General features: G+C 41.4%; 1 protein-coding gene across 1 annotated transcript in view; it reads right to left on the bottom strand.

The window, feature by feature from the left end:
* LOC126474695 (serine/threonine-protein kinase par-1-like) overlaps positions 1-20,359 on the bottom strand; it is a 486,927-nt gene that overhangs the window by 460,207 nt on the left and 6,361 nt on the right. The window contains exon 2 of the mRNA XM_050102173.1: positions 12,829-12,986. Within this exon, the coding sequence (XP_049958130.1) occupies positions 12,829-12,986 (158 nt within the window). The remainder of the gene's footprint in view (positions 1-12,828; positions 12,987-20,359) is intronic.

Here is a 20,359-nt window from a genome sequence, read left to right as displayed (position 1 = left end):
ATTTGTTACGGAGCACAGGTTATTCCAGGTGATTCAAATTAACAAATTATAATTTAGAAAGTAACCTAGCCACAAGCGTAATACGTAACTTGTACCCAGAATCATAATGATTTCGGATACAGAAATCCGTCCTCCTAAGGACAGAAAATCGGCATTACAAGGTCCTGTGACAATCAATACTTGAGATGGCTGCTTAATGAGAAGGTACCAGTTGGTGGCTGGAATCAATCTGCACACAAACGAACAGGAAAAAACACCTTGATAATAATGTGCTTACTGGTGGACATGCTCGATAACTTAACAGTAAATTTCAACAAGAGACACGAAGTGGACGAATTTTGCTGTCTCGGAAGCAGAATAGACAAAGAAGGAAGATGTGTGGAAGATGTAGTAACAAATATGTATCTTAGAAAAGGCCTATAAAAAGAAGCATATTCTGACATCCATAAATATAAAATTTGAAATAAAAAAAATTTAATGGAAGTCTGTGTTTGATGAACAACCCGATAAGGGTGCGATACGTGAACAACGTAGAGGACGGAAATCAAACGATTCCAAGTCTTTGAAATGTGCTGTCCCAGGAGGAACGATCAAACAAGGAACGAAGGAGAATGAAGAGTGGACGAGACAAAATGCCTAATAAAGGACAATAATGATTCAAAAATATGAAATATTTGGACTTGTACGAGGGGGTGCTTAAAGGTATTATATCCGAATTTTTATGGGTAAAATTTTAAAGATTTTAAAATAATAGGAATGTTATTAACATTCTAGATCTTCATTCTTCATCTCGACATGTTTATTTCTCCATATGCGGTAGCGTTCTCACTTCCCACGCGCGGGTTCCCGGGTTCGATTCCCGGCGGGGTCAGGGATTTTCTCTGTCTCGTGATGACTGGGTGTTGTGTGATGTCCTTAGGTTAGTTAGGTTTAAGTAGTTCTAAGTTCTAGGGGACTGATGACCATAAATGTTAAGTCCCATAGTGCTCAGAGCCATTTGAACCATTTTATTTCTCTATACAGTCACTCTCGCGACAAACACATTTCTCCCAACGAGAGACCAATTTGTTGATACCTTCATTATAGCATGTTTGATTTTGTTGATGCAGCACAACCTCACCTGATCTATCACTGTCAAAGTGAAATCCGAAGGTGTTCTTCAAGTTTTCGAAACAGACGATAATGGGATGAGGTCAAGTCGGAACTATATGGAAGATGATTGATGACAGTGAACCCAAGGCGTCGCAGAGCTGAAGACGTCGCCGCTCTCGTGTGTGGAAAGGCATTGCCATGCTGAACGAGAGGGTACTGCATGTGTGGAAAAACTGTTCGAATTCTAAACCAGATTACAGCACGCTATTTCTCACGAGCCGAAATATTTACGTTACACGGAGTCACGTTGCATACTACAATACGGAGATCTGTAGCGGCAGAGGGACATGAAAAGTAAGGTTTTAGAATGTTGCTTTATGTAAAAAGCTTTAAAACGTTTCAAGAAAAACCTAGGAGGCATTACTTTTCGCACGCCCTTGTATTAAGAGACGAATCGTTCATGAGAACTATAACTGATATGATAGTGCATAGAAAAATAAAAAGTGCAGCATATCTAGTATAGATTTATTTAACTACAAGTTTTAATTTATGTGTTTGTTTTCATTAAATAATGCAGGTAGCGTATGTTACTTTTGTTGTCCGCAGTCGGAAGACAGGTATGGTTCAGTTCTGCACGTTGGGCACTGTTTGTGAGTCTGTTGATTTCCGCACAACTATTGCAAACTACATCCATTTATTTCACAATGAAATTCGCCTAGCAGCCGTGCAATGGAGATGTTGTTTTATTTTTGCTACGTTTCGGCAATTCATTATGCCATCTTCAGGGCCTATGTGCACCTCTCAAAAATAATCGACATTGGCATACTGGGGCCATATGTTTCTAGATGTCGTGGTTCGTAGTTCAAGTGCTTCCTTCGAAGACTTGACTGCAACTGAATTTGGCGAATTTCATTGTTAAATATTTGACCGGCAGTAGTTATCCGATATACGTATTTAATTTTCAGCGTTATTCCGCATCAGAACACATCAAATACTTATTTGTTGTCCATACAGTGTAATTTCCACGTTTCACTTGCATAAAATGCTACATTGGAGATAATTACTCTGAAAAAATACTTCGTAAGGCTTCACTCTATATGAGACCTTAATATACGACTTGTAGGTATAAACAGTATAAACAACGATAGTCACTTGAACGAATAAAGTTATAAATCGTCAGACGAATATTTCGTGATGGCACGGAATGACCTTACAGCAGCAGCTCCATCGGGAGGCAGCTATGTGACGACATCGGTGGATGCATCCCGTATTGATTACAGGAATCCATATGGTACAAAGAAATTACAATTTAATAAGGGGATTAATATTTACTTGACAATTAGAGGTACGTATGCACTTAAATTATCATTATTGATAAGATGTTCATTGGTTCTACAGACTGAAAAACCTAAACTACCTGGCAAAAAAAAAAAAAAAAAAAAAAAAAAGCGAAGCAAGTAGATGACATTGTCGGATGTCAGTGTAACGTCGTAGGTATACACATCATCGACGGGCATGTAAATGATCAGAGCTGTAATTCTCTGTGAAAGATAGAACGGCTACCAGAGTATTTCTCGTATTTAGTATCGTCACCATGTTTGAGAGAGTATATAAGTGGTTTGAACAACGGCAGATACTGAATGACCATTGTGGAGGACACGGAGATGCAGCGTAAACGTTTGAGACAGCGTTATCAGCGCATGACACAGTTTGAAAGGAGCCTCGTTGTGAGTCTCCATTTGGTCAGCTGATCGTGTCGTGCAATATTGCAATATTCAGTGCAATGTTCAGCAGGCCTATATTGGACTGCTTGGGAACGTGGAGACAAGCCGTGGAGTTGCCCCATCCTTTGTTTCGAGAGGTACGGCGGTGTTACTCCTCCCGTCAAGGTGTGAGGAGCCATCAGATATGACTACAGATCATGGCAGATAGTGACTGAGAGAACTCTGACGATACAAGTTATGCTCCAAACATTCGCGTCCTCATCTGTTACCTTTCTTGAGACAGTATTGTGGTGCCATTTTTCAAAAGAACAACGCTCCTCCACACGTGGAACGTGACTCTTTGAATGTGTGATGATGAGGTACTCCCGTGCCCAGCCAGAGTCCTAGATCTGTCTAATATGTCACATGTGTGCGATCAACCCGAACATCAGAATGGGGTGCCATTTTTCAGTAGGACAATGCTCGCCCACACGTGGTACGTGTGTCTATGAACTGTCTGCGTGATGTGGAGGTTCTTCTGTGCCCAACCAGAGCCCTAGACCTATTTACGATGCCACATGTGTGCAATCAACTCGGACGTCAAAATGTCCCAGTGCCATTATCCACGATATAGAGGACCAGTTGCAAAAGTTGTGGATCAATTCGCCTCAAGAGAGGATACAACGGTTTCATGACATCCTTCAAAAAATGGTTCAAATGGCTCTGAGCACTATGGGACTTAACATCTATGGTCATCAGTCCCCTAGAACTTAGAACCACTTAAACCTAACTAACCTAACGACAGCACACAACACCCAGTCATCACGAGGCAGAGAAGAATCCCTGACCCCGCCGGAAATCGAACACGGGAACCCGGGCGCGGGAAGCGAGAACGCTACCGCACGACCACGAGCTGCGGACATGACAACCTTCCCGACGGGGCCAATACATGCATCGTGACCAGAACATATGCAACGTCTTACTGATAAGTGCCCTCATTTCCAAGTTCTTTATAAATTGGTTGGCAGTTCAGTCACTGAAATAACATTACTTGCCTGCTCAGCCCGTACAGGTTCATTTTATTTCCTCGTCCCTTTATGGGTGCTTCATTTTCTTGTCGGGTAGTGTATGATATGCAAGCTAATCATTCACTTACTGTCAACAGTGTTGCGAAACGAAATGTATCTGCATTTCGCGCTTCCTCACGGTTTGCATTTCTCCTCCGTCAGACACTACAGGTAGGTGGGCAGGACGTACCAGATTCACATGGCTGTACACTGATATACTTCTACAGTTTCAGTAGCAAACGCTTGCCCATTTAATTCGAGTCCTCCTTTCGGACGAGACAGCACACTGACGTAACCAGCCTAACACGCTGGCATAGCCAGCAGTGTCCGCAGTAGTCACACTTTCTAAGAGTATCCAATCACGATTTGTATAACGGACGCTGCGTAATGCTGGTAAAGTGTTTAACGATATTATTTACCAACAGATTACCAGCACGTTGGTTACAAATCAACCTGATACTGATCTAGATTTTTGCCATTTTTGACAAACCACGCCTGGCAAACGCTATCAGCGTTCCTCAGCTATGACGTTGACGATTCGTTTCCAAAATCCTTGTTCAACTGGGTCAAACGATTTTTAAAAAATTGTTTTGCAAAATTGTAATAACAGAGCAATAATTATAACTTGCACGATGTTTCAGAACGTTCATTCACTCATATTCTGACAAACAAAGATTGAACTCCTACTTCCTCTGTAGCATGAACAAATAAATTTCTGCGTTACTTCTCTAGTTTATTATTAGCCGTACTTGTAAAGAAGGCAGTTACATCTACGTCACATTCTGGTATCCGACGAAGATAATTACCTGATATAGCTGACATAAATAGCGTCACGAAAAATGTTTACAAGAGTATAACCGATAAATCAATAACTTCGTTCGGCTTCACATTCAGATATGACGTGTTATTGCTGAAAAATACCGAGTAACCGGCTTGCATCAATGTTGTCAGTTGTATTGACTGGTCGATACTCATGTGATTCTGTCGTAAGAATATATAAAATAAAAGAAGATACTCAGTCACTTCATTTCCATTGACAATATGTCTTTTTTCCAATACAGAGTAGTTCATGTTCAAATCACTATCTTAAATTGTATTCCAGCAGTGCAGATACAGAGCAAATTTGTGTACTACTAAGATATATTTAAGTGTACTGGTGGAGAATAAGTCGATACCAAGGCCATTATAGGTGGAGCACAAGCTCATAATGCAGCAAGAAAAAAAGCACAGCACTCCGCCTTCAGGCCACGAGTGACCTACCGGGACCATCCGACCGCCGTGTCATCCTCAGAGTAGGATGCGGATAGGAGGGGCGTGAGGTCAGCACACCGCTCTCCCGGTCGTTAAGATGGTATTCTTCACCGAAGCCGCTACTATTCGGTCGAGTAGCTCCTCAATTGGCATCGCGAGGCTGAGTGCACCCCGAAAAATGGCAACAACGCATGGCGGCCTGGATGGTCACCCATCCAAGTGCCGACCACGCCCGACAGCGCTTAACTTCCGTGATCTCACGGGAAACGGTGTATCCACTGCGGCAAGGCCGTTGCCATAACGAAGCAAGACGGTGAAAGAAATTGTCCTTTCTCAAGAACTATCTGTATATGTTTAGGAAACCTCGAAAAATGAATGGACAGGTGAGAGAAATCGATCCTCGTTCCTCCTGAAGGCGAATTCAATGCCTTAACCCCTGCATCATATGGCTAACGGTTTGGTGAACTATACTGTTAACAGAAGCATTTTATTTTACATCGGACTCACATCAGGATATACCCCAAATTATTGTTTGAAAGTACTGTTTGTCGACGGACACTAGAGCCAACATAACAATTGTCTATGTTCGTATGTAAGCTAATACATCAACAGTTTGACTTCATTATAGAAATAGTTATTACGTTTTGAAACGAGGCAGTAAATCTCGAAATAGAGAAATTCGTATAACATTTCGATAAATATATCTCATATATTCAGATAAAATTTATAATTTTTTGCACCCCTTTTAGATAAGGATCCATCGAAATCTCATGTGTGATGAGTAGGAAATCGAGAATACTGGAGGGAACAGGCAACTGAAATACTGAAAAACCAGTTGGAAGTTATATGGCAAGATTTGTAGCTTCAGCGTGCGCGATAGGGAACACGAAGTTATTTATTACTATTATGTCATTTACATAAGCAGAACAATACTTCAGCAAAACATCAGCTGAGAGCTAAGCGTATTGCCAGATAGCTGCAAAATAGCTTCACGTGTTCCCAGGGAAATAAGTAAGATTCTATATTGCTCATGTTACGGAAAATGTATTTCGCTGTCTCGAGTCACGTAGTCTGTTGCATTATTTCGCACGTATTTGGAGTAGTTAACTAGTCGGCGTTGTAACGAGCAGCGTATGGTGATCTCGGACGTATTAGGTCAGTAGTCGAAATACTGTGAAGAGCGACTCTAGGAAATATATCTCATATATATATACTAAGCAGGGAAAATATCATAACTCACATCAGGTTACGCTTTGTACGAATATGAATGGCTAACTGTATAATAGAATTTGTTATCATCGACTTTTCGAGATTACACGGTTGTATGGGACAAAATCTCGTTGGCCGAGCGAGGTGGCGCAGTGGTTAGCACACTGGACTCGCATTCTGGAGGACGATGGTTCAATCCCGCGTCCGGCCACCATCCTCATTTAGGATTTCCGTGATTTTCCTGAATCGCTCCAGGTAAATGCCGGGATGGTTGCTTTGAAAGGGCACAGCCGACTTCCTTCGCCGTCGTTCCCTAACCCGATGAGACCGATGACCTCGCTGTCTGGTGTCCTTCCCCAAACAACCCAACCAAACAAAATCTTGACAACTGAACGAAACTCTAGTTTGGCAGTGATATTATTTTGCTCAGAGATTGATAAGTTGCTTATGAATACACAAAATTTTGCTTTACAGACTTCGTAAACGGAAATATAGATAACGCTTCACAACTGAATCGAGCTCGATCGAAAAAAACCTCGTGGGCATCAATAAATGGGGATAAAGAGTAAATATGTAATATCTGATCTGATATGAACACCGCTGTGCATTACTAGGCATTGTTCTACTGGGGCTGCTATGCCCTTGCCCAGTGAAGTTAGGGTATATAGATGACAGTATGACATCGATAATAAAATGATCTGAGTGGTGCTTATATAATCATATCCACAGACGAAAAAAGACTGAGCTCGTAAAAAAATATGCCACTTGCTGAAGCTATACAAGCATTTGTCGAAACGTAACCGTCTATAACAACGAGCACTCTGAATATCTAAAAATGAAACAGAACATTCAGTCATAACATTCCAATGGAGCTGAAAGGATAAATAAATAGCACATACTAAAGAAGTGTGTAAAATGGGACACGTTTACAGCGGAAAGCAAAAAATGACCAGAGGAATTAAAAAATCAAGCTGACGAAAATAAAATGGTTGCAGAGAATTGGCACTTCGTGAAGTTGTTGTGTTGTTGTTGTTGTGGTCCTCAGTCCCGAGACTGGTTTGATGCAGCTCTCCATGCTACTCTATCCTGTGCAAGCTTTTTCATCTCCCAGTTGTTGTGTATGTTCCGAATGGGGTGCGTTTTTATAAGCCCCTTCATTTAACATCTGTGGCCAACGTTTTCGGACGGTAACAGCTACGATGACATGATTTTCCATCAGTGTACATGGTTGTAAAACCATCGCTCAGATTAAAGTTTATTATTTATGTCAGTGATATATATATCAAGTGTGTTGGCTTGGGCTTTAAAATAATGAAAAGCTGTGAGACAACACCTACAGAGAATTTTCTGGATTTTTTTTCCTTGTGTAAACTAGTAATTTTATCTGGTTAGACTAAGAGTAGAGCAGACCATTTAGAGATTTGGCCACAGATTCGTCAAATTCGCTAGTCGCTGTCAAAGACTTCAAATTAGCAATTTAAAGAAAAATAAAAGCATATTACGCGAACATTGATTAAAGCTACGGCTTTTGAAGCTCCACACAGTTGCCAACGTACTGACGTGAGAATATTTAATTACAGGCTGCAGCTAGAGGGCGAAAGAAACACTGGTGTCATTTATTCAAGGGCATCACTGCTATGACGATGTGCAAAAGCTTCGCCACCCACGCCACGCATATTTTACATAACTCTCAAAAGAACATAGAACCACGCAAGCAACTGAGGCATCATTTACATACATTTACAGTAGCTTTATTTAATATCCCGCATTTCGTTAGGACCCTCCTCAGTGTTACCTCCAAGAGACTTAATCTGTTATTCCTTGACGCATGTCTGAATATGCGCATTGTTATTGAAACCCATTGAGCAGAATGAATGCAACACGAGGGACCCGATTTGTGTCTGGTGCCTGCAGTCTATTAAAATGTAAGAGAGAGTGTAACGAAGACTTCACAATGATTTGCAGAAAACAGATATAGGTACTGTAATAAACCCTATCCCTTACTGTCAAAATGTTCGTAGACGTACAGAAAGTAAATATTCTATGTTGAACTATTCTAATGATTTCGACGTTTATATAATTTCACAAGGGCAGAAACATTAGATTAGCAGATAAATGTTGCTTATCCTGCTGCGGCTGTCTGGTTGTCTAGGGTGTCGGTTCCTTTATATGCCTTCCAGTTGATAGTTCCAATGCTTTTTGTTGTAGTAAAAGTCTCTGGAATATTGTTACTTTTTGACATTATTAATATTTATTCGTAAATTCTTGACGCTTTCTACAACACCATTTGTTAAGTAAATGCATTGTGCAACATATCAACACAACACAAAGAACTTGATAGTTACATCGACCAACATCCACAACAACTGAAACTAAATGGCGCGTTTTGTGCCCAAAATTTCTATAAGTATTACTTACTTAGCATCCAGATCCTTCTAGAACAGGATATAGTTCAAATTAATTTATGACTGAACTGAAATTACTTTTCAGTTATAATTTACATAACGTTTTCTGGAAGTAGTTAATTATATAATTAATAATGAAGGTTGTTGATTTTGATAATATAAAAACTATCAGCTTCCTGTCTTTGTATGATTGTCGATTGCAGTATCGATAGCAAAATTACAAAAATTATAAATGAAAACAGAAATTTTGTTTACATAAAAGCAAAAGAATAATAATATTAGATTTACTGTAAAGTGGATTTTGACTCATTTAAGTTAACAAATGTGATTACTAATTTTCACTGTTCAAGATCGATGTTCCTAATGGAGGGATATGAAAAATAAAATACTGTTATCAGAAAAATAGTTTTTTGGTGGTTGAATATATGCAAAATAATTTTTGGATGTGAAATATATAATATAATTATAAAAGTTAACTCAAGCCAGGCCGAAATTTATACGGATTCGAATATTTCAATTGAAGTACGAAAGAGCTGAGGAGGCAAGAGTCATTACAGTACGCAGAAGCGCAGAAAATACAACTGCGTAATTGTCTAACCCGATAGAACTGTTAAGTATCTGTAATACGGCCATTTAGTTACACACTATGCCACCGGGTTCGTTACATATCGTGCGTCTCAACATTACACTGATTATCAAAGAATGCATGTAGATGCACACACATATGTACAAAACAGTCACAACAGTGCGTCACTATTAAAGCCACTCACTTCTGCGTAAATCCTCTAAATAAATGAGGACTGCGCAAGAAATTAAAGCACTGGCATTTTTTTTTTTTTTTTGGTAATTTGTACCGAATGTATTTAGCCTTATCTATTTCGAGCAATTTATCCATCCACGGGGTACATTCAAGAAACGTGGTTAGTTATTCTTGGTTATAAACCCGACGATAGCTCAAAGCTCGAAACACTCTGGACTGCATTGCAAAGAATACGAATTGTAAGTGATGGATGCAACCATTTCACTGCAGGGTGACCCGATGTTCACCAACAAAATTTCGGAGTTGTTCAGGGATATTTTCAGAATATTTTGGCACAAGGGGCCTGTGGTCTCCGATGCCTCGTTAAAGAGTGACAGCATTTCGTTTGATTTCTTACCCTCACTTATCTTTGTATGTGTACTGCTCCGAAATTATATGCACAGTAACGCTAATGTCGACTGTATGCGCTATGTGCCTTATTCACTCAAGGTACTTGCTGTCGACAGCAGCAATGTCCACTTAACTCTTCACTCGCAAGGTTACAGTCCGTACAGCTCGCATTTGTCTCGGAGGAGGAGGAAATTAGTGTTTAACGTCCCTTCGACAACGAGGTCGTGACAGACGGAGCATAAGCCCGGGTTGGGGAAGGCTGGGGAAGGAAATAGGCAGTGCTCTTTGAAAGGAACAATTCCGGCATTTGCCTGAACCGATATAGGGAAATCAAGGAAAACCTAAATCAGGATGACCGGACGCGGGTTTGAACCGTCGTCCTCCCGAAAGCGAGACCAGTGTGTTAATCACTCCGCCGCCTCTCTCGGTGCTTCTAGGTTAACAGCGATCACAGCAGAATGGACCATTTTACAGACGGAAAATAGGCTGATATGGCCGTCGTGCACGGGTTAACTGAATGCAGTGCAACAGCGGTACAACGACGGTATGCCGTGCTGTTTCCGCAGCGCCGGCAACCATATGATGGTACTTATGCATCTGTACTTAGACGCCTATGAGAACCACGCTCATTCCGTGTTAAGTTTGCTGACTGTATATTGCACGCTTTTACACTTTTGTCAAAGTATTTACAAAGAAACCAATGTGATTGGGGTAACAAACGGAATAATTATAATTACTTTATTACTCTGCATCGAGCCGCTGGAGAACGCTCGTTTCTTATACTAAAATACTCAGAAGATATCCCAGAATAACTTCAAAAAATTTTTTTATTATGCAGTAAGAATTATGGGAAACGGTAAAGGGCCGAGCTGACTGACTGCCTCGGTAGCTTTGGGTCAACGCGGCAGATTGCTAATCGAAGGGGTGTGGGTTCGAGTACTGGCGAGGTCGGACATTTTTTTTTTCTTCACTCATGGACTGGGTGTTGTGCTGTCCTTACATTAATATGGTCATAGGTAACACGAACATCGCTGACAAGGCGTCACATAACAAGATTAAGCCCATGTAACTTCGTACCAGGGTACGGCTTGCCCCTAATGAACATACTGAACTGCCGAACCAATCTGTTGCATAATCTTTCCACTGTTGAGTTGTCTATATGGGCACGTACCGAAAGCCATTGAATAAAAAAAAACAAAATAACGAAAAAACAGCTCCGATCACCGTGTACTTCGCAGTGATATGCAGAGGATAGGCTGTAGATACGAATTCGTAAGTGAAAAACAGCAGAGTTGGTAATCGAACCAGCTACAGTAAGCTCCATGTTAAAGTGGACCATAGACTGTATGGATAACGGAAACACAAAGATAATCCAAAACATACAGTTTTTTTCTGACTGCAGTTTTTGTTTTCCACTGAGTCAAAACATCAGTATAGTCGAACTAATTTTGTCCTGCATTCTCTAATAACAGATTAACATATTTCACTGCTTTGGTATGTGCGGCTAAACAGGAGTCACATGCATATTTTACAGTTACTAAAACACTAACACAGTGCGTTGTCCCAGTTGCAGGTTGCGTATGTAATGGCTTCCAGGGGCAACAAAAATGTGATATTCAATGTTTTGTACAATTACTATTCGAATTAAAATTCTGCCAAAATCTACTCATTGAGAGGTATAATCTTATGTTAGAGGGTTAACACAATATTTATACAATCGGTTTCAGTCGTCTGACCATCATCAGGTTCGTAAAAGTGGTCACAGCATCATGTTAGGCGAAGTATAAAATCCTTATCGCAGTTCGCCTAACAGAATGATGTGAATACTTTCATGAACCTGCTGATGGTCAGAGGACTGGAAGTGGTTGTACAAATACAGTATTTTACCAGCAGCCAATAGTAATAATAATGTCGAATGACTAGTGCCTGCCGTTGGGTAGACCGCTCGCCCGGTGCCATTCTTTCGAGTGGACGCCACTTCGGCGACTTGCGCGTCGATGGGGATGAAGTGATGATGATTAGGACAAGAGCGCAGAAAAATCTTCGATGCTGTCGAGAATCGAACCCGGGCCCTTAGGACTGACATTTTGTCGCGCTGACCTCTCAGCTACCGGGGACGGACACCAGGAGCTCATGGTGGTAATATATATATATATATATATATATATATATATATATATATATATATATATATATATATATATATATATATATATATGAGCAGTGGGGCACCGGGCACCATGTCCTGAGTATACTGAAGTGCGAATTAAGACTCTCCTCATACAGTGTTTGATAATGGGAGCACTTAGCGACTTCGAATAAATTTACGCGTAGTTTGAATTCTTTTTGAAACTTGTTCTCGTGTACACGCTTAATATCTAACACATTGTAAATCGATTAGATGTTTGAAGCTGTTTCGTACGAGTAGTTCGAATCTTTAACAAATAGAGGCTGGGGGGGGGGGGGGGAAGTTACTAGTAGCGTATTTTAAACGGAAATATCTGTTTTAACCGTAAGAGAGGATGCCATGCTTCCGTTTCTTTCCAAATATAACCGAACTATGCGCGTAAGTTGCACGCGGGTTATGATACCTTGCCATAGTTGCTAATGAAACAGCGACTAACATTTGACTGTGTAAGTAGCTGAAGTGCCGACTAAAACAAGAAAAATTTGCAAGCGAATTTCGTTCATGTGAATATGTACCACGCGTCACCAGGTGTGCGTTCAAGAAATAGCTATCGGTACTGAACATTCTCCTGAGGTCGAGCCCATTGTTCGAAACGCATTGTGTTGAATTACTGCAGTAGGAATAACACTAATTATATCTGTCTGGTGCCAGTGTTATAGTGAGCACGGCGTGGCCTGAAGACGCTGGCACCAGCCACCAGCCCCTAGACGCGCGCAGAACGAGCAGCGAGCAGGGAGCAGCAGGTAGCAGCTGGAGTACGTACGCTGTTTGCAGAGGCGGACGGGTCCCGCAGCGTCCGGACGGCGCGGCTGCTGGCGGCAGACTGAGGCTGCAGGTTCTCCAGCCGGACCAGCCGCCCGCGCACCGGCTCCAGCTCCAGCACCCGCCCTGCCTTGGCCGCCGCGCCGCTGGAGACCGTTCCTCCGATGAGTCACGGCCGCTCAGCGCCGAGGTGCGCGCGGCGCGGTTGCCCTGCAGGGTGGAACCTACCCTCCCGCAGACGCCGGAATAGTGTGATCACATTTAGTTTTCAGCACGTTTCTTGCAGACAGATGTGTACTTCTTACTTGTAGGGGAGGTAGCCACAAAGATTCAATTATCACCTCCGAAAAATACCATAAAGTTATGTAACCAACTTTTTGTTTGTCTCTATATGTAGTCACCGCTCCACATAACCGTTGTTGTTGTTGTGGTCTTCAGTCCTGAGACTGGTTTGATGCAGCTCTCCATGCTACTCTATCCTGTGCAAGCTTCCTCTCCCAGTACCTACTGCAACCTACATCCTTCTGAATCTGCTTAGTGTATTCATCTCTTGGTCTCCCTCTACGATTTTTACCCTCCACGGTGCCCTCCAATGCTAAATTTGTGATCCCTTGATGCCTCAAAACATGTCCTACCAACCGATCCCTTCTTCTAGTCAAGTTGTGCCACAAACTTCTCTTCTCCCAAATCCTATTCAATACCTCCTCATTAGTTACATGATCTACCCACCTTATCTTCAGCATTCTTTTGTAGCACCACATTTCGAAAGCTTCTGTTCTCTTCTTGTCCAAACTATTTATCGTCCATGTTTCACTTCCATTCATGGCTACACTCCATACAAATACTTTCAGAAACGACTTCCTGACACTTAAATCTATACTCGATGTTAACAAATTTCTCTTCTTGAGAAATGCTTTCCTTGCCATTGCCAGTCTACATTTTGTATCCTCTCTACTTCGACCATCATCAGTTATTTTACTCCCTAAATAGCAAAACTCCTTTACTACTTTAAGTGTCTCATTTCCTAATCTAATTCCCTCAGCATCACCCGACTTAATTCGACAACATTCCATTATCCTCGTTTTGCTTTTGTTGATGTTCATCTTATATCCTCCTTTCAAGACACTGTCCATTCCGTTCAACTGCTCTTCCAAGTCCTTTGCTGTCTCTGACAGAATTACAATGTCATCGGCGAACCTCAAAGTTTTTACTTTTTGTCCATGAATTTTAATACCTACTCCGAATTTTTCATTTGTTTCCTTTACTGCTTGCTCAATATACAGACTGAATAACATCGGGGAGAGGCTACAACCCTGTCTCACTCCTTTCCCAACCACTGCTTCAATTTCATGTCCCTCGACTCTTATAACTGCCATCTGGTTTCTGTACAAATTGTAAATAGCCTTTTGCTCCCTGTATTTTACCCCTGCCACCTTTAGAATTTGAAAGAGAGTATTCCAGTCAACATTGTCAAAAGCTTTCTCTAAGTCTACAAATGCTAGAAACGTAGGTTTGTCTTTCCTTAATCTTTCTTCTAAGATAAGTCGTAAGGTCAGTATTGCCTCACGTGTTCCAGTATTTCTACGAAATCCAAATTGATCTTCCCTGAGGTCGGCTTCTACTAGTTTTTCCATTCGTCTGTAAAGAATTCGTGTTAGTATTTTGCAGCTGTGGCTTATTAAACTGATAGTTCGGTAATTTTCACATCTGTCAACACCTGCTTTCTTTGGGATTGTAATTATTATGTTCTTCTTGAAGTCTGAGGGTATTTCGCCTATCTCATACATCGTGCTCACCAGATGGTAGCGTTTTGTCATGACTGGCTCTCCCGAGGCCATCAGTAGTTCTAATGGAATGTTGTCTTCTCCCGGGGCCTTGTTTCGACTCAGGTCTTTCAGTGCTCTGTCAAACTCTTCATGCAGTATCTTATCTCCCATTTCGTCTTCATCTACATCCTCTTCCACTTCCATAATATTGTCCTCAAGTACATCGCCCTTGTATAAACCCTCTATGTACTCCTTCCACCTTTCTGCCTTCCCTTCTTTGCTTAGAACTGGGTTGCCATCTGAGCTCTTGATATTCATACAAGTGGTTCTCTTCTCTCCAAAGGTCTCTTTAATTTTCCTGTAGGCAGTATCTATCTTACCCCTAGTGAGACAAGCCTCTACATCCTTACATTTGTCCTCTAGCCATCCCTGCTTAGCCATTTTGCACTTCCTGTCGATGTCATTTTTGAGACGTTTGTATTCCTTTTTGCCTGATTCATTTACTGCATTTTTATATTTTCTCCTTTCATCAATTAAATTCAATATTTCTTCTGTTACCCAAGGATTTCTATTAGCCCTCGTCTTTTTACCTACTTGATCGTCTGCTGCCTTCACTACTTCATCCCTCAGAGCTACCCATTCTTCTTCTACTGTATTTCTTTCCCCCATTCCTGTCAATTGTTCCCTTATGCTCTCCCTGAAACTCTGTACAACCTCTGGTTCTTTCAGTTTATCCAGGTCCCATCTCCTTAAATTACCACCTTTTTGCAGTTTCTTCAGTTTCAATCTGCAGTTCATAACCAATAGATTGTGGTCAGAATCCACATCTGCCCCAGGAAATGTTTTACAATTTAAAACCTGGTTCCTAAATCTCTGTCTTACCATTATATAATCTATCTGATACCTTTTAGTATCTCCAGGATTATTCCAGGTATACAACCTTCTTTTATGATTCTTGAACCAAGTGTTAGCTATGATTAAGTTATGCTCTGTGCAAAATTCTACAAAACGGCTTCCTCTTTCATTCCTTCCCCCCAATCCATATTCACCTACTATGTTTCCTTATCTCCCTTTTCCTACTGACGAATTCCAGTCACACATGACTATTAAATTTTCGTCTCCCTTCACTACCTGAATAATTTCTTTTATCTCATCATACATTTCATCTATTTCTTCATCATCTGCAGAGCTAGTTGGCATATAAACTTGTACTACTGTAGTAGTTGTGGGCTTCGTATCTATCTTGGCCACAATAATGCGTTCACTATGCTGTTTGTAGTAGCTAACCCGCACTCCTATTTTTTTATTCATTATTAAACCTACTCCTGCATTACCCCTATTTGATTTTGTATTTATAACCCTGTAATCACCTGACCAAAAGTCTTGTTCCTCCTGCCACCGAACTTCACTAATTCCCACTATATCTAACTTTAACCTATCTATTTCCCTTTTTAAATTTTCTAACCTACCTGCCCGATTAAGGGATCTGACATTCCACGCTCCGATCTGTAGAACGCCAATTTTCTTTCTCCTGATAACGAAGTCCTCCTGAGTAGGCCCCACCCGGAGATCCGAATGGGGGACTATTTTACCTCCGGAATATTTTACTCAAGAGGACGCCATCATCATTTAATCATACAGTAAAGCTGCATGTCCTCGGGAAAAATTACGGCTGTAGTTTCCCCTTGCTTTCAGCCGTTCGCAGTACCAGCACAGCAAGGCCGTTTGGGTTAATGTTACAAGGCCAGATCAGTCAATCATCCAGACTGTTGCCCCTGCAACTACTGAAAAGGCTGCTGCCCCTCTTCAGGAACCACACGTTTGTCTGGCCTCTCAACAGATACCCCTCCGTCGTGGTTGCACCTACGGTACGGCCATCTGTATCGCTGAGGCACGCAAGCCTCCCCACCAACGGCAAGATCCAGGGTTAAGGGGGGGGGGGGGGCACATTACCGTAGTAAAACAAAATAGCGACGCCCATGCCCACTTTATAAGCTGGCTCCGCCATTTTCTTTTGTCTCCTCCAGTGGTGTCCTACGGTACTGCTGCGCGCGATTTCATTGTCTACCAGGACTGCAGATATATATATAAACAAACGAAGGTTCAAATGGCTCTGAGCACTATGGGGCTTAACTTCTGATGTCATCAGTCCACTAGAACTTAGAACTACTTAAACCTAACTAACCTAAGGACATCACACACATCCATGCCCGAGGCAGGATTCGAACCTGCGACCGTAGCTGTCGCGCGGTTCCAGACTGTAGCGCCTAGAACCGCTCGGCCACTCCGGCCGGCTCAAACGAAGGAAACCAGTTAATTAAACAACTTTATTTTTTTCGATTTGATAGTTAAAACTTGGGACTACCTGTGGCCTAGCGTATTGTCTTTGACTAGTTATCAGAAAGTCCTCGGTCCAGGGTTCGAACCACACCACTGTTTAAGTTTCTATAAAAATAATCAATAGATGCCGAAAACCCTCAGCATTAGAAGTCACTCTCGTTCTGCCACCGGCCTTGTCAAAGACGGCGGAGGAACAGACAGAGGTTCAGAGAACTCTCACGCCGTTGGGGTGCGGAACTGTTCCGAAAAGCAGAAGGATCAGCTTTGATTAACAGCGTAGGATCCAGCAGGCGACGGAAACCACTACATTAAAGACACCTGAAATCGAAAAAAGTGTCATGATTCCCAAGGGGGAGGTGACTAATAAAAATGATTGAATAACCAACGAAAGGATAACTTTCTACGAGTCGGAGAGTAGAAAGTCTGAACGCGGTAGAGAAACTACAAAATCTGAAAAGGGAAATGTTAAGGTTAAATCTAGAAATGGGCGGGTAAGTGAAGTGAAATGAAAGAAGAGCAGGATTTCTGGCCAGATGAGCAGAGCGTAACACCGACAGCAGTAGAAAATGGTATAACAGGAGTATGATTCATTTCGAATAGGAAGGTAGGGTGTGGAGTGACTTACTGTGAACAGTTCGGTGATAGGCTGCTCTCATCAGAATAGACTGCAAACCAATACCGACAACAACGGTTCAGGTATATACGCGGACGTCGTAAGCAAAAGCTGAAGAGATGGAGAATGTGTATGAGGATATTGAACGGGTAATTTAGTACGTAAATGGAATGTAGTCGAATTAAGTCGGGTGTTGCTGAGGGAATTAGATTAGGAAATAAGACACTTAAAGTAGTAAAGGAGTTCTGCTATTTGGGGAGCAAAATAACTGATGATGGTCGAAATAGAGAGGATATAAAATGTAGACTGTCAATGACAAGAAAAGGGTTTCTGAAGAAGAGAAATTTGTTAACATCGAGTATTGATTTAAGTGTCAGGAAGTCATTTCTCAAAGTATTTGTATGGAGTGTAGCCATGTATGGAAGTGAGAGATGGACGATAAATAGTTTAGACAAGAAGACAATAGAAGCTTTCGAAATGTGGTGCTACAGAATAATGCTGAAGATTAGATGGGTAGATCACATAACTAATGAGGAGGTATTGAATAGAATTGGGGAGAAGAGGAGTTTGTGCCACAACTTGCCTAGAAGAAGGGATCGGTTGGTAGGACATGTTCTGAGGCATCAAGGGATCACCAATTTAGTACTGGAGGGTAAAAATCGTAGAGGGAGACCAAGACATAAGTACACTAAACAGATTCAGAAGGATGTAGGTTGCAGTAGGTACTGGGAGATGAAGAAGCTTGCACAGGATAGAGTAGCATGGAGAGCTGCATCAAACCAGTCTCAGGACTGAAGACCACAGCAACAACAAGGGAGATGGAAATGTAATAATCATGGGGGACTGGAATGTTGTAGGGGAAGGAACAGCAGAAAGGTTTATGGGAGAATATGGCCTGGTGTTAGGAATGAGAGAGGAGAAAGACTAATTGAAATCTCCAACAAATTTCAGCTAGTAAGAGCGAGTACTCTGTTCGGGAACCACAAGAGAAAGGAGATGTACTTGGAAAAGGGCTGGAAGATTTGGGAAGATATCAGTTACATTATGTCATTGTCAAGCAGAGATTCCGAAATCCGATATTATATTGTAATGCGTTCCCAAGAACCGATCACAGTTTAGTAATGATGGAGAGTAGAATGAAGTTTAAGAGACTAGTCCGGAAAAATCAATATCCAAACAAGTGGAATAGATAAATAGTTAGGAATGAAGAGATATGCGTAAAGTTGTCAGAGGCTATAGATCCTGCTTTGATGAATAGCTCAGTAGGCAGTTCGACTGGAGAAGAAAGGACTTCTCTAAAACAAGACAATGACAGTGGTAGAAAAAACATAGGTAGAAGGAGGGTAGATGTGAAGATACCGTGGGTAACAGAAGAAATATTTCAGTTCATCGACGATAGAAGGAAATAAAAAAAATGACCAGGGCAGTTTAGGAATACAAAACGATAAATCACTTAAGAGCGAAAAAAGTAGGAAGTGCAGGAAAGCTAACGACAAATGGCTGCAAGAAAAACGCGAAAAAATCGAAAACGAAAAGTTTGTCGGCAGGACTAACTCAGCATATGGGAAAGTCAAAACAGCCTTCGGTGAATTAAAAGCAAGGCGGTAACATTAAGAGTACAATACGAATTCCACTGTTAAATGCAGAAGAGAGAGCAAATAAATGGAAAGAGTAAATTGAAAGCCACTATTGCTGTTCATAAGAAGAAACAGGAGTTGATATGGAAGAGACAGCCGATCCAGAATTGGAAAAGAATTGAAAAGAGCTTTGGAAGACATAATATCAAATAAGGCAGAAGGGGTAGGTAAAGCTCCACCGGAATTCAAAATGGTTCAAATGGCTCTGAGCACTATGGGACTTAACATCTGAGGTCATCAGCCCCCTAGAACTTAGAACCTAACTAACCTAAGGGCATCACACACATCCATGCCCGAGGCAGGATTCGAACCTGCGACCGTAGCGGTCGCGCGGTTCCAGACTGTAGCGCCTAGAACCGCTTGGCCACTCCGGCTGGCACACCGGAATTCCTAAAACATTTGGGGAAAGACAAGAAAATGACTATTCACGTTGGTGTAGAGAATGTATGAGACGGGTGATATACCATCAGATCTTCGCAAGAACGTCGTGTACACAATTTCGAAGGCAGCAAGAGTCAACAAGTGCGACAGCTGTCGCACAATCAGCTCAACAGCTCATGCATCCAAGTTTCTGACAAGAATAATACACAGGAGAATGGAAAATAAAATTGGGGGTGTGATAGATGACGATCAGTTGTTTTCAGGAAAGATAAAACCGCCAGAGAGGCGATTCTGACGTTGCGGTTGGTAATGGAAGCAAGATTATAGGAAAATCAAGATACGTTCATAGCATTTATCGACCTGGTAAAAGCGTTGTACAAAGTAAAAAGGTGCTAGATGTTTGAAATTGTGAGAAAAATAGAACTAAGCTATAGTGAAAAACGGGTAATATACAATATGTACAGGAACCTAGAGGGAGCAACAAGATTGGGACACCAAGAACAAATTGCGAAAATTAAAAAATGGTATAAGACAGGGATGCAGTCTTTCACCATTACTGTTCAATGTATTCATCGAAGAGGCGAAGACGAAATAAAGGAAAGGTTCGAGAATGGGATTAAAATTCGAGGTGAAAATGATAATATTCTCTGATGATATATTTATCTTTAGAGAAAGTGAAGAATTACGGGATGTGTTGAATGGAATGAAGAGGATAGTGATTAGAGAATATGGGTTGAGAATAAATCGAAGAAAGACTAAAGTGATGAGAACTAGCAGAAATAAAAACAGCGAGAA

This window comes from Schistocerca serialis, chromosome 4 (genome assembly GCF_023864345.2).
Source record: "Schistocerca serialis cubense isolate TAMUIC-IGC-003099 chromosome 4, iqSchSeri2.2, whole genome shotgun sequence".
Lineage (NCBI taxonomy): Eukaryota > Metazoa > Arthropoda > Insecta > Orthoptera > Acrididae > Schistocerca > Schistocerca serialis.
The sequence above is the reverse complement of the archived record's forward strand: the minus strand, read 5'-3'. Positions and strand labels throughout refer to the sequence as shown.